Raw genomic sequence first — 25,954 nt, 5'->3', positions numbered from 1 at the left:
AGGCTAAACAAATATTTGTATTGTGAGGATGATCCAACAAGTTTGAACTAGTAGCAGTCTTCATCAGGGTGTGGTGTGGGAAAAAACACAGGTGAGCACCTTGATAAATGCTGAGTCTATTTAAAACTGAAACGTATCTTTGCCTATTAACAGGTGCTTCTTGGTCATCAACCCGGAGAAAGGCTCAACAGTGGCTCAAGAGGTAGAGCAGTCGTCTGGCAATCCGGAGATTCCCGCTCCTCCCCGGGCAGCGTGTCGATGTGTCCTTGAGCAAGACACTTAACCCCTACCTGCTCCCGATGAGCAGGTTGGCACCTTACATGGTTGCCGCTGCCGTCGGTGTGTGAATGGGTAAAATGTGCACAAATTGTAAAAAAAAATAAAAAAACAGCCATTTACCATTTTACTTACGAATATGATTACTTTGTCTTAGTTTTGCCGTTTTGAGCAGTGTTGACCAGCAGTTTATATAATTCTGTCTTTTGACAATAAAATCCCATAATTAAGTCTGAAGAACTGGCGAAACGCTCGATGTACAAGGTGCATCAGTCAGCTAAAGCCGTTTTGAGCAGTGTTGACCAGCAGTTTATAAAATAATATTTAAAATGTTTATTAGCAACGCCGAGCTTTCAAACCATTGCGTTTCTCTGTCCGAAACTCCTGTGCAACTGTGTACCTTTGAATTTTCTCTGCGATACTTGTACAACGAGCGTTTCGCAGAGGACCAGTTCTTCAGAGTTAATATGGGATTTTCCTATGGGTAAAATGTGCACAAATTGTAAAAAAGAAATAAAACAGCCATTTACCATTTCAAGAATAAGAATATAATTCTTTGTAATATTATAATAATAATAATAATAATAATAATAATAATAATAATAATAATAATAATAATAATAATAATAATAATAATAATAATAATAATAATAATAATAATAATAATAATAATAATAATAATAATAATAATAATAATAATAATAATAATAATAATAATAATAATAATAATAATAATAATAATAATAATAATAATAATAATAATGGATTCAATTTGTACCGCACTTTATATTCGTGAGAATCTCAGAGTGCTACAGGAGATATAGACAAAAGTTAAATGAATAAAACAATTTAAAATGAATAAAAACAATTAAAAAGACTAACAACCAGTGAAATGGAAGAACCTAAGAGTAAAATAAAATAAAAATAATAATAAAATGAATAGAAGTAAAAATAAAAGTAAAAGAAAATTCAGGCAAAAGCCTTGTTAAAAAGAAATGTTTTAGGCCCCTTTTAAAATTTGATTCTGTCTTTTGACAATAAAATCCCATAATTAACTCTGAAGAACTGGCGAAACGCTCGATGTACAAGGCGCATCTGTCAGCTAAAGCCGTTTTGAGCAGTGTTGACCAGCAGTTTATAAAATAATATTTAAAATGTTTATTAGCAACACCGAGCTTTCAAACCATTGCGTTTCTCTGTCCGAAACTCTCGTGCAACTGTGAGTACCTTTGAATTTTCTCTGCGATACTTGTACAACGAGCGGGATTTTCCTATGGGTAAAATGTGCACAAATTGTAAAAAAGAAAACAGCCATTTACCATTTCAAGAATAAGAATATAATTCTTTGTAATTCTTTGTATATAATTATTTGTAATAATTCTGTCTTTTGACAATAAATGCTGGCTTACCTCATTTGTGCCTTTGGACTGTTGTTTTTAATGTACAATAGCCTACGTGCATTTTTTAAGTCCAGCTCCAGTGTACTTCCTGGCAGAAGCTCACACTTTGGTTTCCTGTCGTGATTAATCACGTCATCCAATAGTATTTGACAGGAAACTATTGTATGAGCTTCCTCCAGAAGTATACTGGAGCTGGGGACTATACAGTTATGCATACCATTGTAAATTGACAGTTATTTTGCCAAATTATTTATAATTATATAATATAATTATTATTATTATTCAATTATTTTGTTGGCAAGTCTGAAAAGTAATGCAAAAGACTTGCCAACAAAATAATTGAAAAATAATTATTATATTATATAATTTGGCAAAATAACAGTCAATTTACAATGATAGACATGCATAACTCTATAGTCCCCAGCTCCAGTATACTTCTGGAGGAAGCTCATACAATAGTTTCATGTCAAAATACAATAGGATGACGTGATTAATCACGACAGGAAACCAAAGTGTGACCTTCAGGAAGTGTACTGGAGCTGGACTACAAAAATACATGTAGGCTATTGTAAATACACAATACATTGTTGTAATATATATACAACAAAATATTGTAATATCACAGTAATTTCTTACAATATGATGTTGTGAAGTCACAATACATTGCTGTAATATAATATACAACAAAATATTGTAATATCACAGTAATTTCTTACAATTTGATGTTGTGAAGTCACAATACATTGTTGTAATATATATACAACAAAATAATGTGATATTACAGTAAATTCCTTACAATTTGATGTTGACATTGCTGTGAAGCCATTCACAGTAAATTATTGTGAATCTTACTAAAAGTCATGCAAAATATTGCCAGTAAGTAATGTGATATCACAGTAATTTCTTACAGTAAGAAGTTGTGAAGTTGTGAAGTTGTATTGTACTACCATTAGTGTGAAATTACAACACATTGCTGTGAAGCCATTCACAGTAAATTATTGTGAATCTTACTGTAAAAGTCATGCAAAATATTGCCAGTAAGCTATTGTAACTTTACGGTGAAAAATCTTACAGTGTGCTGCCTAGAACATACTCCTATATAGCTTTAGAAAAATAACAACAAACTGTATTCTGTAATTAAGCCTTTATTTATACAGAGGACCACGCCAAGAGAAAATCTCTTCCATTTTCCAGTTGGGCCTTGTGTAAACGAAGACTACGTTCATGTAGAAATGTATCAAATACATAACAAATAAGGACATTTCAGCTCCTGGGAGCCGCAGAGCAGCTCTGCTGGAGCAGTTGGGGATTCAGTGCCTTGCCCATTGGCAGGAAAGGAAAGGAATCTTATGCATGGCATGAGAGAAAAATGGCCGCCACGTGAATACGGTCAATGAAACGCAACTTCCGAAGCTCTGAGAACAAGTCAAAAGAAGCCAAGTAAAACAAACGCTAATGATAAAAAAAATCGAAGCACATTCACATCGCTGTGGGAAGCGAATCACAGGAGGAAAATAGTGGACACAAAAGATGCTGTTACTGTACGCAAATGTATAACGCTGTTACTACATATAGCACTAGTGTAGAGACCTCTTTTCACTAGCATGTGTCAATGTTTAGCAACAACACTGATTTTGAGTATTTCATTTTTAATCTGACATTACAAAAAAACTAAAAATCCATCTAAATCTGTGTTGTTGCTAATCATTGACATATGCTAGCCTGTAATAATCCCCCCCAGAAAAATCTACTTTGCATTTGATATATTGAAAATAGTTAAATTTTTGTGTTTTTTTTTTTTTTTACAATAATTTGTGATGCCATCACAAACACTGGCATTTAAAGGGTTAAACTTCAAAAATGTATTGAATATTTGGTGGTTATGATCAGGGCTGAAGTTGAATAAAAGATTTATGGAAAAAAAAGTGGACGATTATTTCAACATGTAATATTTCTATGGCGTTTTTGAAGAGGACAATTTTGTCCCTTAATGGTAAGAGTGTAACAATTTAGTTAAGTGGTGCTACTAAACTTTGTGCTTTGGTGAAATCATGCTGTGGGCACAGATACACGCAAACACAAGGATGGGTAAAATATACACCAGGCTGGTTGTCACGAAGGCAAACAGGTACAGACTCCGGTCACAGTAAGGCAAGACACTCTCAGTCTGGTTTGGGTGATGGTGAAGGCCCTCAATGGTGATGTTCTTGTCATAGTTGGGTGGAAACACGGAGTAGATTGCAAAACTACCTAAGAATGGGAAAGAGATTAATTGAAAATCAATAAAAGTTATATTTTCAGTGAACAACTATGAAGTGAATACCATTGAATGGGCACAAAGGGCCTCCCTGCTTTTCATTAGCTACCACTAGTCTCACAATGCCAGACCCAAATCGCATCCCTGCCTTCCGCATTCCCTGTTTTCCACATTTCCTGTTTTCCACATTCCCTGCTTTCCACATTCCCGCATTCCCTGCCTTCCGCATTCCCCGTTTTCCACATTCCCGCATTCCCTGCCTTCCGCATTCCCCGCCTTCCGCATTCCCTATCCCATTCCCTCAGAAAAATATTTAGAATGTCAATAAGGGTTCCATGCTATTCAGTTTAGTTATATTTTCATAACTTATAGCCAATTACCTATAGAGCGTCATGCCTCGCCCCCTCGCCTTCCTACCAATACTCCCAATATTCCCCAATGCTCTCAATATTCGAATGGCTTCCATTAGGCTACTTATAGAACGCAGCACCTTGCCCTTCCTACGAATTGAGCCTTCTCAAGCTCCGCCCCTCTCTCAGCTTGACAGAGGAGAGAGCGACGCTTGTGATAGGTGGAGAAAAGAAGAGGGACGAAGATCTTTCTTTGAAAGAGGAAAGCAGCAGTTGTGATTGGAGGGTCAAGAAAAGAAGGCAGAGTTTGATATTGATCAATATTCAAAGTGTGCAGTGAGTGACTGAGTGTCGTGCCTCACCTTCCCAGTTCCCACCAAGACTCACAATATTGTAATTACTTATATTACTTATAGTATCATGCCTCACCTTCCCACCAATACTCACAGTATTGTAATTACTTATATTACTTATAGTATCATGCCTCACCTTCCCACCAATACTCACAGTATTGTAATTACTTATATTACTTATAGTATCATGCCTCACCTTCCCACCAATACTCACAGTATTGTAATTACTTATATTACTTATAGTATCATGCCTCACCTTCCCACCAAGACTCACAATATTGTAATTACATATATTACTTATAGTATCATGCCTCACCTTCCCACCAAGACTCACAATATTGTAATTACTTATATTACTTATAGTGTTGTGCCTCACCTTCCCAGTTCCCACCAAGACTCACAATATTGTAATTACTTATATTACTTATAGTATCATGCCTCACCTTCCCACCAATACTCACAGTATTGTAATTACTTATATTACTTATAGTATCATGCCTCACCTTCCCACCAAGACTCACAATATTGTAATTACATATATTACTTATAGTATCATGCCTCACCTTCCCACCAAGACTCACAATATTGTAATTACTTATATTACTTATAGTGTTGTGCCTCACCTTCCCAGTTCCCACCAAGACTCACAATATTGTAATTACTTATATTACTTATAGTATCATGCCTCACCTTCCCACCAATACTCACAGTATTGTAATTACTTATATTACTTATAGTATCATGCCTCACCTTCCCACCAAGACTCACAATATTGTAATTACTTATATTACTTATAGTGTTGTGCCTCACCTTCCTACCAATACTTGCAATATTGTAATTACTTATATTACTTATAGTGTTGTGCCTCACCTTCCTACCAATACTTGCAATATTCAAATGACTTAGGGACAAGGGGGTTTGGTTTCAACATGGGGGGGGGGCACAGCGGGGGGGTGCAGAGGTCCTCCCCCAGGAGATTTGGAGCGTCAAACACTTCATTTCCTGCATTCTGGTGTACCTTTTATGCACTAATTTGTGCCTTTTCTGCATCCATTTATGGTGGAAATGTCTTTAATTATGTAAAAGGAAAAGACAACATTCAGATACCCGCTGACACAAATATAATGCAGTAAGGCTCTCAGGCATATATTTATTCTCCTGTATTATATATAGTTACAGGTAAGAAGGATTTGGGTTTTGAACCCATTAATTTGAGTTGTCTTTCATATTGAATGAATGAATGAATTTGCTATATTATTTGAGGGGGACAAATTTACCTCTTCTCAATATTGAAGGGGACATGTCCCCTGCAACCCCCCCTAAAACTGTGCCTATGTATGGGGATAATGGTGATTGGGATAGACTATGCAGTCTAAAGTAGTCTACTATGTAGCATAAAAACACCTTATCCACCTGTCCATCTTATACCTAGATAGGAGCTAGTCACTGTCCTGATCCCCCCCCCAGACATCTCCACACTGTATACTGCACACCACTTACCAATGAAGAACCAGAAGAAGAGAAATATGGCCAAGATGACTATCAAGAATTTCCAGAAATCAACCTCGCTGCTCTGGCCCGACTTGTCTGGCTCTAGAGCCCACGGCATGGCCCGGGGCATCACCAGCAACAGGGTCACGACCCCTGACACCAGCACATAGACTGGGATGAATGACGCCAGCGGACACGCATACAGGAACACGGCGCCTGTAGGGTGTGAGCATGTGATTAGAGTGGACACTGAAAGTAACAGGTTTTTCCTGTGTTGCGTTTGAACAATTGAACAGATTCTGATACAGTTTCATTAACTGGAAATGTGTGAATGTGTTTTTCAGTAAGTAAGTAAGTAAGTAAGTAAGTAAGTAAGTAAGTAAGTAAGTAAGTAAGTAAGTAAGTAAGTAAGTAAGTAAGTAAGTAAGTAAGTAAGTAAGTAAGTAAGTAAGTAAGTAAGTAAGTAAGTAAGTAAGTAAGTAAGTAAGTAAGTAAGTAAGTACACACTAAAAACAGATGGGTCAATTCTATAACCCAATTTCTTGGTTAATCATGTTGGGTTAAAATTATGGGTTAATTCTCTGAGCATAACCATTATTTGGGTTATTGAGATTTAATTTTGACCCAATTTTGACCCAATTTGTGAGTTATAATAATTATGGGTAAATTTTCTGAGACATAACCCATGTGTTGGGTCAGAGAGCTGGGTGTTTCCGCCGGGATCTGCAAAGCTACACCCCTCCCCCACTGGGAACTATATGTTCCAGTCAGTCAGACGGTCATGTTCACAGTCAACACGGTCCCACGTTCACAGTCAACACGGTCCAACAAACCCTCTTCACGATCACGGAAAAGACTTCACTGACTCAAGGTAAGATCTCGTTTCGTTAGCACAGTATTTATATCTCAACCCATCCATTGTACCTATTGCGTCGTGTTAACCATGCACTGTGAACATTGTGGAACTAAATTAGCTAGCTCTTCACAGCTATCTGTCGTGTCATCAGCTAGCTAGCTAGCTAGCTATCCACCGCAAGTTGCAACTTAGCTACTCATTTCTATAATCGGTTCATCTCTAACCTTGTGAAAATATGTGGTAACCTTTATTAATAAATAAGCCACACGACACAACACATAAATCATTACCGTTCAAGCATGCTACCGAAAGTGACCAAGTCTATGAGTATTACAAAGGTTCTGGCTAGTAGCTAGGCCTAGTTAACCAGTACTAGTAACGTTACTGTTATTGCTAATTTTACCGTGTTTTGGGTTGTAATGATACCAGATTAACTGGAGACTATCTATAGCTGTGTAACGTTATATGATTGATATCTTTATTAACCATATGTGTGTAATAAAGCTGTTGTCCTCTCAATGCGGTGACATAGCTGGTTCGCTAGCTAGCTACATACTGAGATTTAGCGCCATTTTGCGCCATTTTGAGGTCTACATTTGTTATGGTTTGTAACCGACCCCAATCGCACAACACAAGACAGGTATGAGAGTAAGCCAAAACAGGGAATTTATTCAATACAAACAAAAAGCGGCACTGTCCCTTTAAGGGAGAACACAAAAATACTGGAAACAAGGAAATAGGGAAAAATGTGGCACTGTGCCTTTAAGAGGCGAGCAGGCTAAGGGGCTAAGGCTAAAGGACAGGGCCAGGGCAAAAAGGTCAGGGCAGGAACAGGGGCACTGGAGAGGGGGAAACAGGGACAGAGGCCCGGGGAGGCGGGCTGGAGACAGGGACAGAGAAACAGGGTTAAGGCCTTGGACAGGGCGAGGGCCAGAGCTGCTTACAGGGATGGCAGGGTTCAGACGGCGGAGCCTGGCAAGGAGATCCTCCTCGGAAGTGAAGAGACGCATCCTCCCGTGGGATAGGAAGTGATGCACGCCGGCTTGAGCGTCTGGAGTAGGAGCGCGCCGGCTTGAAGAGACGCATCCTCCCGTGGGATAGGAAGCGATGCGCGCCGGCTTGAGCGTCTGGAGTAGGAGCGTGCCGGCTTGAAGAGACGCATCCTCCCGTGGGATAGGAAGCGATGCGCACCGGCTTGAGCGTCTGGAGTAGGAGCGCGCCGGCTTGAAGAGACGCATCCTCCCGTGGGATAGGAAGCGATGCGCGCCGGCTTGAGCGTCTGGAGTTGGAGCGCGCCGGCTTGAAGAGACGCATCCTCCCGTGGGATAGGAAGCGATGCGCGCCGGCTTGAGCGTCTGGAGTAAGAGCGCGCCGGCTTGAAGAGACGCATCCTCCCGTGGGATAGGAAGCGATGCGCGCCGGCTTGAGCGTCTGGAGTAGGAGCGCGCCGGCTTGAAGAGACGCATCCTCCCGTGGGATAGGAAGCGATGCGCGCCGGCTTGAGCGTCTGGAGTTGGAGCGCGCCGGCTTGACGTCTGGAGTGGGACACTGGAAAACCTCCCGTAGAGGATTAGAGAGCGTAGACGGTGTCCCACTCCAGGCAAACGGCGACAGGTGGTGATGGCTGGCACCTCGTCTCACGCCGGAGACGCGGCAGGTGATGGTAACGTCCAGGACTCCATGAACACTGAACACAGAAAAGGATAAAGAGTCCAGAACAAAGAACCAGCATACAGAACGACCCGACAAGGACTGGAGGGGAGGTCCAGGTATTTAAAGCCCTCTGGGGCGCTAATCATAACTTATCACAGCTGTGAAAGGTAGTCCAAGGGTGGGGGCTGGTGAAGAGCAGAGGAGAGTAAAACATCGCGAGGGTGGGGGCTGGTGAGGTGAGGAGACAGGGAATTAAAGGTCCAGGGAAAGGCGAAACCTCACAGTACCCCCCCCTCCACGGGAGCCACCGGGCGACCCAAAAAATCAGACAGCGGGGCAGGGGACACGACAAAGCAACAAACAAAAAAAAACTGGGCCATGCTAGCAGGGGAAGCTACACCTAAAGTGGGCTAGCAGAGGGACAGGGTAGCTGCCAGGGCACTGCTAGCTACAGGGCCTATGCTAGCTGTACTGCTACATTAACATAGAGGCTGCGCTAGCTGCCGGAGCTAGGCTAGCAGACAGGGCTGGAACAGCATGAGAGAACAAGCTAGCTGGAAGGACAGTCCTAGCTGTGGGGAAACTGACCTTGCTAGCTGTAGGGGCAGTCCTAGCAGTGGGGAGACTGACCTTGCTAGCTGAAGGGGCAGTCCTAGCAGTGGGGAAAACTGACCTTGCTAGCTGAAGGGGCAGTCCTAGCAGTGGGGAAACTGACCTTGCTAGCTGAAGGGGCAGTCCTAGCAGTGGGGAAACTGACCTTGCTAGCTGAAGGGGCAGTCCTAGCAGTGGGGAAAACTGACCTTGCTAGCTGAAGGGGCAGTCCTAGCAGTGGGGAAACTGACCTTGCTAGCTGAAGGGGCAGTCCTAGCAGTGGGGAAACTGACCTTGCTAGCTGAAGGGGCAGTCCTAGCAGTGGGGAAACTGACCTTGCTAGCTGAAGGGGCAGTCCTAGCAGTGGGGAAACTGACCTTGATAGCTGAAGGGGCAGTCCTAGCAGTGGGGAAACTGACCTTGCTAGCTGAAGGGGCAGTCCTAGCAGTGGGGAAACTGACCTTGCTAGCTGAAGGGGCAGTCCTAGCAGTGGGGAAAACTGACCTTGCTAGCTGAAGGGGCAGTCCTAGCAGTGGGGAAACTGACCTTGCTAGCTGAAGGGGCAGTCCTAGCAGTGGGGAAAACTGACCTTGCTAGCTGAAGGGGCAGTCCTAGCAGTGGGGAAACTGACCTTGCTAGCTGAAGGGGCAGTCCTAGCAGTGGGGAAACTGACCTTGCTAGCTGAAGGGGCAGTCCTAGCAGTGGGGAAACTGACCTTGCTAGCTGAAGGGGCAGTCCTAGCAGTGGGGAAACTGACCTTGCTAGCTGAAGGGGCAGTCCTAGCAGTGGGGAAACTGACCTTGCTAGCTGAAGGGGCAGTCCTAGCAGTGGGGAAACTGATCTTGCTAGCTGAAGGGGCAGTCCTAGCAGTGGGGAAACTGACATTGCTAGCTGAAGGGGCAGTCCTAGCAGTGGGGAAACTGACCTTGCTAGCTGAAGGGGCAGTCCTAGCAGTGGGGAAACTGGGTAGCTAACCGGGGAGCTAACGAGGCTAACAGGGGAGCTAACAGGGGAGACTAACGAGGCTAACAGGGGAGCTAACAGGCTAACAGGGGAGCTAACAGGGAAGCTAACAGGGGAGCTAACAAGAGAATTAACAGGGGAAACTAAAGGGAGCTTGAGGGAGCTAGAGTGGGTTAGAGGGAACTAAAAAGGGCAAACTCACATACACTGTCTGTGCTGGCTGGGGTCGTCGATGGGTCGGGTCGTACTGTTATGGTTTGTAACCGACCCCAATCGCACAACACAAGACAGGTATGAGAGTAAGCCAAAACAGGGCATTTATTCAATAAAAACAAAAAGCGGCACTGTCCCTTTAAGGGAGAACACAAAAATACTGGAAACAAGGAAATAGGGAAAAATGTGGCACTGTGCCTTTAAGAGGCGAGCAGGCTAAGGGGCTAAGGCTAAAGGACAGGGCCAGGGCAAAAAGGTCAGGGCAGGAACAGGGGCACTGGAGAGGGGGAAACAGGGACAGAGGCCCGGGGAGGCGGGCTGGAGACAGGGACAGAGAAACAGGGTTAAGGCCTTGGACAGGGCGAGGGCCAGAGCTGCTTACAGGGATGGCAGGGTTCAGACGGCGGAGCCTGGCAAGGAGATCATCCTCGGAAGTGAAGAAACGCATCCTCCCGTGGGATAGGAAGCGATGCGCGCCGGCTTGAGCGTCTGGAGTAGGAGCGCGCCGGCTTGAAGAGACGCATCCTCCCATGGGATAGGAAGCGATGCGCGCCGGCTTGAGCGTCTGGAGTAGGAGCGCGCCGGCTTGAAGAGACGCATCCTCCCGTGGGATAGGAAGCGATGCGCGCCGGCTTGAGCGTCTGGAGTAGGAGCGCGCCGGCTTGAAGAGACGCATCCTCCCATGGGATAGGAAGCGATGCGCGCCGGCTTGAGCGTCTGGAGTTGGAGCGCGCCGGCTTGAAGAGACGCATCCTCCCGTGGGATAGGAAGCGATGAGCGCTGGCTTGAGCGTCTGGAGTAGGAGCGCGCCGGCTTGAAGAGACGCATCCTCCCGTGGGATAGGAAGCGATGCGCGCCGGCTTGAGCGTCTGGAGTAGGAGCGCGCCGGCTTGAAGAGACGCATCCTCCCGTGGGATAGGAAGCGATGCGCGCCGGCTTGAGCGTCTGGAGTTGGAGCGCGCCGGCTTGACGTCTGGAGTGGGACACTGGAAAACCTCCCGTAGAGGATTAGAGAGCGTAGACGGTGTCCCACTCCAGGCAAACGGCGACAGGTGGTGATGGCTGGCACCTCGTCTCACGCCGGAGACACGGCAGGTGATGGTAACGTCCAGGACTCCATGAACACTGAACACAGAAAAGGATAAAGAGTCCAGAACAAAGAACCAGCATACAGAACGACCCGACGAGGACTGGAGGGGAGGTCCAGGTATTTAAAGCCCTCTGGGGCGCTAATCATAATTTATCACAGCTGTGAAAGGTAGTCCAAGGGTGGGGGCTGGTGAAGAGCAGAGGAGAGTAAAACATCGTGAGGGTGGGGGCTGGTGAGGTGAGGAGACAGGGAATTAAAGGTCCAGGGAAAGGCGAAACCTCACAACATTTCCATCATCTCTCTAATGTCCCGCGATTCGGGCATCAATTTACAACATCCTATACTAAATTAAGCAGTAGACTGCGGAAGCCAGACATGTGGTGAGGCTTTTTACACCTGAAATCAGTGCTAAATATTCTAGGCTGCTATGTCAGCAAGTATACTTGGCCTATCGTTCACACGTGGCTGAGTACTTGGGCATGAGGCATTAATTAATTGCAGATGTGTTCATTTCCACATTGCTTTCTCTTTTGTTTCAGGCCAGTCTTGATGGACAGCTTTGTCGCAGAAAAGCTTATTGAGTGGCAATTGCCAGAGCTCACAGACAGTTTTAAAGGTCAGAATTTTTACTTTCTTGACCATGAAAATGTTTCCATGACAAAGCAGTATTGTATAGGGTTTCAACACACATGCAGGCACACACACAGTATTCTGTTCTTCATCTTGGTTCTCTGGTCCTGCCAGCCTGGTCCTGTGTTGGAGTTAGCTGCCACTGGATGGCACTGAAATTACTGTAAAAGTATTTTTGTTTTCTGTCTTTGTCTTTCAGATCAAGATATCGATGAGGAGGCGTTTCACCTTTTAGATGGCGAAACAATCCGGAACCTCATCCCCAAAATAGGCCCCAGGCTCAAGTTTTCAAAACTTTACAGAGAATTTGTAAGTGATCACTAAGTGTTCTAACATCAAGGCAGATGGCGTATACATGCTTTAAATGCAAAAGGCTAATTCCTGGTGATGCCAAGTCTCTCTTTTCACATTTACGAGTAGCACACAATATAATACAAGACTGATGCAGAGGGCTTCCAAGGTTCTTTAAATCATTCTTACTTATTACAGAGGGCTTGTTTCCCACATCACAAAAGCCATAATCAAAGCTGGTGATACGATAGTTTAGCTTATCTAGTGAGATAAGCTTTTGTTCTATGAGTGCATTTAACACAAGTTTAAATTCGTATGGCCCTACCCCTTCGAGGATGTCATGCATTATGTCCAGTGCCATATTGTCCGTAACATGATAAAAAGACAGACTGTTGAGGACACTGTCTCTTTTAAGGCCTGTCTGAGAGTGGTTGTCTGTCCGTAAATCCTCTGCGTGAGTATTCACATCTCGGGACAGCGTATCGTCTACCTGTGTCTGTACTTTCAAGACATCTCTGTGTATTTTGCATAAACGGCACACATGGTTCCCCGAAAAACTCTCTATGTAACCAAGTATTGCGTTCAATCCTAAATTGTCTCCCACTACCTGAACAACGGCGAATTTGACAACGCCTTGGAAGATAGGCGTGTTAACAGTTATGCCATCCCTCTCAAGACACTTTAGTTCTTCCACAATAGGGCGCAACACTGCATCAATGCCATAGGTTTTTGCATCATCTGATTTATAGACTGCCAACAAGAAGTGTGACTGCAAATTGGATAGGATGTCTGGTGGCAAACTCTTCAAGATAAAATATATAAATCCTAACTTGTGAGCCCCAGTCTTTGACCCGAGGGGGTTCACAGTTTCACAATCATCATTGTATAACAGCAATGGGATTGACACCTCTTTCAAAAAGAGTGGAGGATTTTTACAGAAATCTCCATCAAATATATCCTGAAGAGCATCACTCTCTCTCTCTGTTGCCATTACATCATGGCCTGTAAAACACCAGGAAGCTCCAGTATCTTGACCAGAAGACGCTTTAGTGGGATACGCTGAAAGGTATCAGTCAGAGCAACTTGTTGAACGGTGCCAGTGGCAGAGTCTCTCCGCTGTACAAAGGTTTGGTTATCGGAGAAACACTCCTCAATTGGCTGGATGAAGTTCCCAGAGTTAGTAAAATATCAGTTTGACATGAAAGCACTTTTTGATGTCCACACGCCGTGACATGTATATGCAACAAGTGTAATAAATGTTGAAGTTAAATGTATTCTACGCCTCGGTCTGTTCTTTTCATTGATTTCAGCACATTTAGACTGTTATACCTTTCAATCAAGCATCTGTGCCAACCTAATGTAGTGTACTAACTATAGCAGTTGTGTTAATAGGCCCTTTTCACAGCAGCCATCTTGACACAGCAGGGTAAACCTACATCATGTGAACCAGACTGACACATGTGTAACTAATCATGTTGCTGTGTCCATCTGTTGGTCAATCGTTGTCAATCTGGCTCACAAGATGGCTGCTGTGAATAGGGTCTATTTGACCCTTTTGATGTAACCCAAGATTCAGTCAAAGCAACTATTTTGACCCTTAAAATGGGTCGTTTGTATAACCCAATACGGGGTCAAATCAACTAGGAGGTTGGGTTATTTTGACCCTTAAAATGGGTCGTTTGTATAACCCAATATGGGGTCAAATCAACTTAGAAGTTGGGTTATTTTGACCCTTAAAATGGGTTGTTGGTATAACCCAATATGGGCTCAAATCAACTTGGAAGTTGGGTTATTTTGACCCTTAAAATGGGTTGTTGGTATAACCCAATATGGGGTCAAATCAACTTGGAAGTTGGGTTATTTTGACCCTTAAAATGGGTCGTTGGTATAACCCAATATGGGGTCAAATCAACTTGGAAGTTGGGTTATTTTGACCCTTAAAATGGGTCGTTGGTATAACCCAATATGGGGTCAAATCAACTTGGAGGTTGGGTTATTTTGACCCTTAAAATGGGTTGTTAGTATTCGTTTATTTGACCCAAGTTATGGGTCAAATGAAATAACCAATAATATTGGGTCAAATTAACCCACACACTGGTCGGGCCCTTTTTGACCAGTGAATTGGGTCAAAAATAACCCAAATTGGGTCAAATTTGACCAATCTGTTTTTAGTGTGTAAGTAAGTAAGTAAGTAAGTAAGTAAGTAAGTAAGTAAGTAAGTAAGTAAGTAAGTAAGTAAGTAAGTAAGTAAGTAAGTAAGTAAGTAAGTAAGTAAGTAAGTAAGTAAGTAAGTAAGTAAGTAAGTAAGTAAGTAAGTAAGACTTTATTTATATAGCACCCTTCCCAGCACAAATGCTCAGTGCTTTACAAGTTTAAAAACAAAAGAATGAACAAGGCAATTCATAAAAACATACTATATAAAAACTGTGAAAACAGAGCTTTGCAAGTTTAAAAACAAAAGAATAAACAGGGCAAATCATAAAAACATACAATATAAAGACAGGCACGGACAGAAGAAACTAAATCACCAGTTCATGTGTGTACGTGGCCAAACGCCAACCTGAACAGGTGGGTTTTCAGCTGCCCTCTCTCTGGCAATATGTTCCAGTCAGAAGAACAACGAAACTTCAACGTTTCATACATTTCAATATTTCTTCTTTTTCTCATCACAACCAATCATAAAACCTACAGGAATAGTGGAGACATGTTTAGTAGGGGTGTAACGATTCGACCTCACAACGATTCGAAAAAAATATATATATTTTTTTTTATTTAGATTATTTTCGATTAATTTCGATTATAATCGATTCTAACATATTCAAATCGATGCATTTCGATTAATCGATGCATCGTTACACCCCTAATGTTTAGTATTGGCTGTGACTGCACTTACCCATGGTGATTTGGACAATTGAAAAAGCACCTCCAACGAGTGTGGTACCCACTAAACAGGAATGAAAGAGATACAGATCATACAGACACAGTTTTTAATTAATGGAAATAAGCTATCTGAGGTGAAGGTGTATCGTAGGCTTGTGCATCACATCATTCTTAGTTGTAAGTAATAATCTTCAACATTTTCATATAAAGAAATGTCTATTTTGCCACTCTCTATCACCAGTTGATATAACACAATAGTGATTCTATCTATGCCCAGTTCATGAATGCTTTTACATTACTGTTCTCAAGATGGAAAGCAAGTCAATACAGTGTGAAAACACCACAGCAATGATTGCTTATCACCAATAGATGTCGCCAAAACAAACAAACATTTGGATCTTGTGGATTACCACTTTAATTACTCAAAATACATACCACATCCAGTAGACGGCCTACAGTGATTGCTGCTTGGCATCTGGTGAAAATCCGCTATGTTTGGTTCGATTGGAACATCGTCGTTGTCAATCATCACATCTCCCATTTTGAAACAGGTAAACAGTAGTTATTCTAGAAGAGAGAAAAATATGTGTCAATTGTATATTTTTACGATTTGTTCTAGTAGTCTACACAGTAACCTAGTAATCTACACTGTAAAGGCCAATGAGTGTTCTTGTTATAGATTATTATTGTTATTATTAGTATTATTATTATCTATATATTATATTATATATTAGATCTATGCACTGTTTTTAGACTGTCTTATTTATGTTTGGACACTAGAGGGCTCACCACCCATTACAGCCCACTCCTATAAATGGCCAAGGTGATCACTGTAATCTTGTGCACCTGTGTTAGGATACAATTTTCTACCTGTTTCACTGCTGTTTCACTGAATGAATGAATGAATGAATGAAAACTTTATTTAACAGATTGCAGTATGGGTACAATACAGTACGGCTCAATACATACAATTGTTAAGGGGATGCAGACCTGAGAAAGACGTTTGTCTTGTTTCCATCAGGGTCCCCCATTTTCAATTCATATAGACATTTATGACATACACACCATACATGACATTTATGGCATAGGGACATATAGGTATTTAGTACTGATACATTTGTGACATAAACGGTATTCAAATATACAACTGTTACCCCTAGATCCTGACAGAGTATATACATATGATGGGGAGGGGACTGTACATTAGGAGGGGGTGGGTGGGTGGGAGAGAAATATACATACGGCGGGGAGGGAATATATACATGCGGTGGGGAGGAGACTGTCTATTAGGAGGTGGTGGGGGTTTTGGGCATTTACGGTGGCCAGTTTCGAATTGCAGCCTCCCGTGAAACAACTGTTTCACTGCTGTTTCACTGTTGGATCTGAGCAATTGACAACTGTTCTGTTTAAACCCTTCATTCACTATCATTTACCTTTGGACAACAATAAACCCTGTAAACCGAACCGGCTGCAACTTTGGACATTCAATTCATTCAACATCACAACTTTGGGACTGAGTAGGATAAGTAAATGCGGGTGCATCGTGGACGCTTGTCTATTCATTGGGGAGCGACAAGCGGCCACTACAAAGTAGAAAATTACCTAATGGAAGAAGGACGTGTGCTGAGTGAGTACAAGGCTGGAAAACTCCTCACGAAAAAAGGACGTGAGTAAAGTATAGGACAACTTTCCTCACTAATGAAAGAGAGGTAAGAAGATTTGAAACCTCTGTTATTGGATTACCTGAGATTGAAATGGAGGAGGAGGATCCTTACGTCAGACTAATTAATTGTGGATTATGGAACAAGTTTCAAGTTTCTTTAATAGTTGTCATACAGAAGTACAGAATACTTTTATACAAAATGCTTCTTACTGTTGCGCTCCAGAGACTGTGCAAGACAAGATAAGTATGAAATAAAATAACATAGTAAAATTAGAAGTAAAAAAAATAATGAAAAAAAAAAAAAAAACGAGGTCACAGTGTTCAGTTTAGACATATGTACAATGTTCGATGCAGAATAGACGTAGTTACCATACAATATACAATACTGTGCAGTGTACTAATATACAATACTATATAGTGCAAGGCAGAAATGGAGAAATGGGACGAGGTGCAATTTAGGTACAATTCACAGTAGGTGTACGAGTTGTAGTGCAAATCCTTTATCAATAAATATAAAGTGTAAGTGTGTTTGTGTGATCTAAAGTGTGGAGAGTGGGTGCTGCAGTGTGTTGTTTGTTTGAGTGAGTGTGTGCGTGTGGGTGTGTGTGCTGTGTGCATTTGATGGTTGTTGCATAGTGATTATTGTTCGTTTAGCAGCCTGATGGCCTGGGGATAGAAGCTTCTTCTGAGTCTTTCTGTGCTCGCCTTAAGACTCCGGTATCGCTTGCCTGACCGCAGCAGTTCAAAGAGGCAGTTGTTCGGGTGGCTCGAGTCCTTAATAATTCTCTTAGCCTTCCCCTTGCACCGCTTGTTGTAAATGTTCTGGAGGGTGGGAAGCCCCCCTCCAATTGTGCGTTCGGCTGAACGTGTCACTCTTTGTAGTCTGCTACGGTCTTGTGCAGTGCTATTCCCAAACCAGGAGGTGATGTTGCCGGTCAGGATGCTCTCTATTGTACATGAGTAGAAGTTCCTAAGGATCTTCTGACTGACTTGGAACTTCCTTAGGCGCCTGAGGAAGTAGAGGCGTTGTCGTGCCTTCTTCACAACACTGTCAATGTGTGTGGTCCATGTCAAGTCCTCGGATATGTGGGCTCCGAGGTACTTGAAACTGTTCACTCTCTCAACCGGTGCCCCGTCGATGCTGAGGGGGCTGTAGTCCTTGACCCCCGACCTCCTGAAGTCCACAATCATCTCTTTTGTTTTGCTGACGTTCAGGGAGAGGCAGTTCTCCTGACACCACTGTGACAGGTTCTCTACCTCTTCCAGGTAGGCCCTTTCGTCGTTGGCAGAGATCAGGCCCACCACTACTGTGTCATCAGCAAATTTGATGATGGTGTTGTTGTTCCGCTGTGCTACGCAGTCATGTGTGTACAGGGAGTAGAGGAGGGGGCTCAGAACACAGCCCTGGGGGGCCCCTATGTTGAGCGTGATGGATGAGGAGGTGCAGTTGCCGGCTCTTACCACCTGGGGTCTGCCCGTCAGGAAGTCCAAGACCCACTGGCAGAGGTCATAGTTCAAGCCCAGGTCCCTGAGCTTGGCTATGAGTTTGGAGGGGACTATGGTATTGAATGCTGAGCTGTAGTCGATGAACAGCATTCTCACATAGTTCCCCTGCCTCTTGTCCAGGTGTGATGCTGCTGTGTGCAGCACATGGGCTATGGCGTCCTCCGTGGACCTGTTGGGGCGATATGCAAATTGCAGAGGGTCCAGGTTGATGGGGAGGGAGGAACAGATGTAGCCCTTCACTAGCTTCTCAAAGCACTTCATGGCTATGGAGGTGAGGGCTACAGGGCGGTAGTCGTTGAGGCAAGCGGGCGTAGATTTTTTGGGTACAGGGATGATGGTGGACTTCTTCAGACAGGTGGGGATGACAGCCTGTTCCAAGGACAGGTTGAAGATGTCAGTGAATACCGGGGCCAGTTGGTCGGCACAGACTTTTAGGACGCGGCCGGGGATGCCGTCCGGTCCTGCTGCCTTCCTGATATTCACTTTTTTAAAGATCCGTCTCACCTCATGCTCTGTTACCCTGAACACTGAGTCTCCATCAGCAGACCCCCCCCCCCCCCGGAATGGAATGGAAGCCGTATTAAATGGAACGGATTGGATGCCGTATTATGTTGAACCATCGCAATTAATGCCATCTGGACGTATGGAAATGAAATTGTTTGCTTGGACATCGCGGATGTGTGGCAAATAAATTCCCAGTTCCATATAGCCCTACATAAATAACATGTCTGAAGCCAAGATGAGGCCAACCAGTCATGGAGGTAGTAAAACAGCCTCTATGATTAGAAAGGCTAAAGCTGAAAAGGCAGGCCTGATGACACGTTTTGCCTATTTAAAGAAAAGGCAAGAGCTCGAGAAGCAGCAAGCAGCTATAAGGGCCTTACAAGAGGAGCTTGAGCTGCAAACTAACATCGAAGCCATAGCTGCAAAAATAAGAACATTGTCAAGTTTAGAGGAACAAAATCAACGGTATAATCAAATCTTGACTGAAAGGCGCAGCAAGGAATTAGATGAATATCATATTAATAACGCTGAAAATGTGTGTATTAATCACTGTGATGATTTCACCTCCAAGGAGTGCAGGTACAAAATACTTAAACTCCCCTTTAAGCCAAAGTTGGGGTCGGAGTCCAAAGGCGAGGACGACGATGAAGATGGGGACGACGATGACGAGTCGATCCCCATTTATGTCCCCTCCAGGGAGTGGATGATAAAGAGCGACGTCGATGATGAGGAAGAAGAGGACGACGAAGCAAGCGCGCCTCATGTTCCCTCCAAGGAGTGGATGGTGGAGGGTGACCTGCTGAGTCCTACCCAGAGACTTCCTCCGAAGGAACCAGATGACAATGGTGAGGAAGAGGACGGCGTCGATGATGATGGTGGTGAGGAGGACGGCGTCGATGAGGAAGAAGAGGACGACGTCGATGACGTCAATGATGAGGAGGACGCAGCAGACGAAAACAAACTGCAAAGGCAACATGATGAGGAGGAGGACAGTGAGGAAGAGGACAGTGATGAAGAGGAGGACGCCGATGACGAAGGCAGAGAGGAAGAAGCAGTGACAGAGGAAATCACTGTGTCAGACGCCGAGAGGGAGAGGTACAGTGTGGCAGCTGTGGGGGAGAGTGCTGCAGAGGAAATGCAGGAAGAACCTGAAACAGCACCAGCAAAACCAACCATTGACTCTGCTACATGGGCACCTGATGAAGACGAGGATGAGGAGGATGATGAGAGAGAGAATCAGATGACTCCACAGATGAGGAACGTACTGGGAAACCAGATGATGTGTGCGGCTGCAGCTCCTCAGAGAGTGAGGCAGAGGAGGAGGAAGATGCACATAAGGAAGATGCACACAACAGGGCCACTACTGAACCTCCAGTGTTTAAAACGAGAGCTCTCAGAAGCAGGACAGCAGCAGTCGCAGCCAGTCCAGGAGGGCTGACCGGGCGGCACCGTCCGGAGGAGGAGAGGGACGGCAGCATGGAGGTGCGGTCTCTCCCTAAATACAGGCAGCAAGTCACTTGCCCAACTCGGGGAGTGAACACTCTGGATCACTGCTACTGTACTATTCGGCAGGCCTACCATTCTGTCCCCCGTGCTGCACTGGGCAACAGTGATCATCATCTCATCCACCTGATCCCTCGCTACAGGCAGAGATTAAAACAATCAAAACCTGTAGTGCGGAGCTTCAGAGTGTGGTCCAGTGAGGCATGCGAGTGTCTCCGCGCCTGGCTGGAGAGGGCAGGCTGTGACCAGGACTTTGTTGAGTGGGCGGGGCCTGAGGCTGGTAACAACCTGGATGACTACACAGACACTGTGACATCCTTCATCAGCCTCGGCGAGGAGGTGTGTGTCCCCCTCCGCACTAGGAAGATCTACAACAACAACAAACCCTGGTTTTCAGCCCAACTCAGGCGGCTGAGGTCGGAGAAGGAGGTGGCCAGGCTCAGTGGTGATGCTCATCGGTTCAGGCAGGCCAAGTACAAGTTCGCCAAAGAGGTGAGGGAGGCGAAACTTCGCTTCTCAGAGAAACTGCGGCAGCAGCTCTCTGAGGGGAATTCCTCCTCCGTTTGGAAAGGCCTCAAGACCATTACAAACTACAAGCCGAAGTCACCACAGGCGCCTGATAACCTCCCCCTGGCGAACGAGCTAAACACATTTTACTGTAGGTTTGAGAAAGAGGTTCCCCCCCGCCCTCTTCCTTCACCCACTCGGTCACAACCTCCATCCCCCCACCCCAGTGGGCCCCCCCCCCCCACATCCCCCCCCCCCCTCTCTCTGTCAGTGTGAGAGAGGTGAAACGGCTGTTTTCCAGTCAGAATCCCCGGAAGGCGGCCGGCCCGGACTCTGTCTCCCCCTCTGCCCTGAAGCACTGCGCTGACCAGCTCGCACCGGTGTTTACCACCATTTTTAATGCATCGATGGAGCTGTGTCACGTCCCAGCATGCTTCAAGGCCTCAACCATCATCCCCGTCCCCAAGAAGGCCAAGGTCACGGGCCTTAATGACTACAGACCTGTCGCCCTGACCTCTGTGGTCATGAAGGTCCTGGAGCGCTTTGTCCTGGCCCACCTGAAGCTCATTACTGATCCTGTGCTCGACCCGCTGCAGTTCGCGTACAGAGCCAACAGATCCACAGAGGATGCATGGCTCTGCACTACACGCTGGAACATCTGGACTACGCGGGCAACTATGTCAGGATCCTGTATGTGGACTTCAGCTCGGCCTTCAACACCATCCTTCCACCCATCCTGGAGCACCAGCTATCCCTGCTGCAGGTGCCGGCCTCCACTCGCAGGTGGATTACCGACTTCCTGTCCAACAGGTCTCAGCGGGTGAGGCTGGGGAAGAGCATTTCCAGCTCCAGGTCCACCAGCACCGGTTCCCCGCAGGGCTGCGTTCTATCCCCACTACTGTTCTCCCTGTACACAAACAGCTGTGCCTCTCTACACCCCTCGGTCAAACTCCTGAAATTCGCTGACGACACCACCCTGGTGGGTCTCATCTCCAGGGGGGACGAGTCGGCCTACAGGAGGGAGATCGAGAGGCTGCAGAGCTGGTGCAGCTGCAACAACCTGGAGCTCAATGCTCAAAAGACAGTGGAGATGGTAGTGGATTTCAGGAAGAAAGCAGCCCTGCCCCCTCCCATCATACTGGGAGGCACTCAGGTGACCTCCGTGGAGTCATGCCGATTCCTCGGCATGACCATCTCCCGGGATTTGAAGTGGGAGCTCAACATCACGGGCCTGCTCAAGAAGGCCCAGGGGAGGATGTTCTTCCTCCGGCAGTTGAAGAAATATAAACTGCCGAGGACCATGATGGCCCAATTCTACACGGCCATCATTGAGTCCATCCTCACCCACTCCATCATCTCCTGGTTCCCTGCTGCAGCGGCAAAAGATCTTGCCAAGCTGCAGCGGGTGATTCGCTCCGCGGAGAGGGTGATCGGCTGTCCCCTGCCCTCCCTCAGGTCCCTGCACGACTCCAGGGCGCTGAAGAGGGCGAGAAAGATCATGGCCGACCCCTCCCACCCCGGTCACAGCCTCTTCACCCTGCTCCCCTCTGGGAGAAGGCTGAGGATCCCAAAGGCTGTGAAAGCTCGACACAGACTGAGCTTCTTCCCCTCAGCCGCCAGGCTGATCAATGCCTCAGGCCCCCCCCCCCCCCCCCCCCCCCCCCCTCGGTACCCCCCCCCCCCCCCCCCCCCCCCCCCCTCTGCCCCCAAGTGACACTGGCTCAATGACATTGACTGCACTGCACTAGTCCGTACTGGATCTCTGCACACTTCACTTTATATATATATATATATGTATTTTATTTATTGATTAATCCCCCACTGCACTGTTTTCGTTTCTTGTCTGTGTTGGTGTTTGTTTACTGTGAAAAAAGAAAGAATGCATACACCGTATTGCTGCAACAATTACCAATGTGTTTTACACAAATGGCTCAATAAAGGAATCTGAATCTGAATCTGAATCTGAATCTCCCGAGACATGGCTCTGCTCTGCAAGGACCTGCTGAGGACGGGAGTGTTGGAGGAGATGACGAGCCGGTGGAGGAGCAACTGCCTAAACAAGCTTATCAAGTGAAGCCCATGGAAGCCCATGGTGTTACCGGGGCCGGTGATGGCCAAACACTTTTGGATATGCCAGTTTCCAAAAGGAGAAACTACAAAAGACGACGGCATAAAGGAAACCTGCAGGGAAGAATGGCTGAAACCTCCCGACCGACTTACCGCAGAAAGTCCTGACGACCCCGATGGAGTCTCACAACCAGTGGACATTGGCTGTATGCCTATCAGAGCTATAGGGCTCTGTTGAACTTTGAATATACATTGGCTATAAGCCTATCAGAGCTATATGGCTCTGTTTGTTAAAATAAAATAAAAAATAAAAACACTTTGAATATTATCATTGAGTTTCCTTGACTGTTATTCGAATTACTAATTAATTTGTTCTTCCCATGCACAGGGACAACAAGCGAAAACCAGAGACCCAGTCAAGCTTCTTCGTGTTTAGAACTATGATTTGAGATTGATTATTATTGAGGATTGCAGGCTATAATGAACACTCACCCGACCATGTTATTTATTTTGTAATTGTGTAGGCACAATTAGGGGCCGTTGTAAAGGCCAATGAGTGTTCTTGTTATAGATTATTATTGTTATTATTAGTATTATTATTATCTATATATTATATTATATATTAGATCTATGCACTGTTTTTAGACTGTCTTATTTATGTTTGGACACTAGAGGGCTCACCACCCATTACAGCCCACTCCTATAAATGGCCAAGGTGATCACTGTAATCTTGTGCACCTGTGTTAGGATACAATTTTCTACCTGTTTCACTGCTGTTTCACTGTTTCACTGCTGTTTCACTGTTGGATCTGAGCAATTGACAACTGTTCTGTTTAAACCCTTCATTCACTATCATTTACCTTTGGACAACAATAAACCCTGTAAACCGAACCGGCGGCAACTTTGGACATTCAATTCATTCAACATCACAACTTTGGGACTGAGTAGGATAAGTAAATGCGGGTGCATCGTGGACGCTTGTCTATTCATTGGGGAGCGACAAGCGGCCACTACATACACAGTAACCTAGTAGTCTACACAGTAACCTAGTAATCTACACAGTAACCTAGTAATCTATACAGTAACCTAGTAATCTACACAGTAACCTAGTAATCTACACAGTAACCTAGTAATCTACACAGTAACCTAGTAGTCTACACAGTAACCTAGTAATCTACACAGTAACCTAGTAATCTACACAGTAACCTAGTAGTCTACACAGTAACCTAGTAATCTACACAGTAACCTGTAATCTACACAGTAACCTGTAATCTACACAGTAACCTAGTAGTCTACACAGTAACCTAGTACTCTACACAGTAACCTAGTAATCTACACAGTAACCTAGTAATCTACACAGTAACCTAGTAATCTACACAGAACTACATAGTAACCTAGTAATCTACACAGTAACCTATTAATCGACACAGTAACTAGTAATCTACACAGTAACCTAGTAATCTACACAGTAACTAGTAATCTACACAGTAACCTAGTAGTCTACACAGTAACCTAGTAATCTACACAGTAACCTAGTAATCTACACAGTAACCTAGTAATCTACACAGTAACCTAGTAGTCTACACAGAACTACACAGTAACCTAGTAATCTACACAGTAACCTATTAATCTACACAGTAACTAGTAATCTACACAGTAACCTAGTAATCTACACAGTAACTAGTAATCTACACAGTAACCTAGTAATCTACACAGTAACCTAGTAATCTACACATAACTACATAGTAACCTAGTAATCTACACAGTAACCTATTAATCTACACAGTAACTAGTAATCTACACAGTAAACTAGTAATCTACAGAGTAACCAAGTAATCTACACAGTAACCTAGTAATATACATAGTGACCTAGTAATCTACACAGTAACCTAATAATAATACATTTATTTTATGTAGCGCCTTACATACAGTATGATATCTCAAAACACTTTACAGACATTGTATTACAGTACATGGACAAACACAGTACAAACTTTCACAATGACAACATGGTGGGGATACTACAGAGAAAGGGAGTCCGCTTAGAGACTACAAATGTAAATAAATAATAATAATAAAAAATAAATAATATATAGGTATGTACAGATGTGTAAATGTAAGTGATGCAGGGGTTGGAGGGTCAGGAGTGAGGGTATGCAAGGTTGAACAGGTGGGCCTTGAGGTGGGACTTAAATGTTTCTACGGATGGGGCTTCTTGGATGTGTGATGGGAGTTGATTCCAGAGTCAGGGAGCGGAGGAGGAGAATGATTTGTTTTCTGTGGACTTAAGGCGGTAGTGTGGTGTGCTCAGAAGGGCTAAATTGGATGAGCGGGTGGGAGTGAAGTGTTGAAGGAGGTTGTAGATGTAGGCAGGTGCTAGGGAGTGGAGGGCTTTGTAAGTGAGGAGACAGATCTTAAAGTCAATCCTATACTTAACAGGGAGCCAGTGAAGTGAGGAGAGGACTGATGATGCAGGCTGAGGTGTTCTGAACTAGTTGAAGTTTATGGAGGGATTTAGATGTTGAGCCAATGAGCAATGCATTACAGTAATCTAGACTGGAGAAAATGAGGGCATGAACCAGCTTTTCAGTGTCTGAGGGGGACAGTAGTGGTCTAATGCGTGAAATGTTCCTGAGGTGAAAGTAACATGTCTTGGTGATGTTATTGATGTGTGGTTCAAATGATAGTTTGGGGTCAAATAGAACACCCACATTTTTCACGTGGGGGAGGTTGAGCGGTGATTGATTGAATGAAGATTTTATTAACAGATTGCAGAATGGGTACTGTTGTAGCCAATTTTATGATCTTTCTGCGGTTACTTTATTGAATGAAGGCACTGTGTTATTGTGAAGGTGTTGACTAATTAGCTGGGCAGTGGGCATAGGAGGTGGGGCTCAGATGTTCTCAGGC

General features: G+C 44.5%; 1 protein-coding gene across 1 annotated transcript in view; it reads right to left on the bottom strand.

The window, feature by feature from the left end:
- Positions 1-2,648: 2,648 nt before the first annotated feature.
- The window catches only part of LOC311227198 (transmembrane protein 272-like), a 72,232-nt gene continuing 48,926 nt past the window's right edge, over positions 2,649-25,954 (bottom strand). The window contains exons 2-5 of the mRNA XM_084312757.1: positions 15,730-15,861; positions 15,308-15,358; positions 6,137-6,343; positions 2,649-3,926 (exon numbers count right to left, since the gene is read on the bottom strand). Of these exons, the coding sequence (XP_084168883.1) occupies positions 3,703-3,926; positions 6,137-6,343; positions 15,308-15,358; positions 15,730-15,835 (588 nt within the window). The 5' untranslated portion in view covers positions 15,836-15,861 and the 3' untranslated portion in view covers positions 2,649-3,702. The remainder of the gene's footprint in view (positions 3,927-6,136; positions 6,344-15,307; positions 15,359-15,729; positions 15,862-25,954) is intronic.

This window comes from Notolepis coatsorum, assembly GCF_963971535.1.
Source record: "Notolepis coatsorum genome assembly, chromosome: 4".
In the NCBI taxonomy this organism is placed as follows: domain Eukaryota; kingdom Metazoa; phylum Chordata; class Actinopteri; order Aulopiformes; family Paralepididae; genus Notolepis; species Notolepis coatsorum.
Note: the sequence above shows the minus strand (reverse complement) of the source record. Positions and strands in the feature narration are given on the sequence as shown.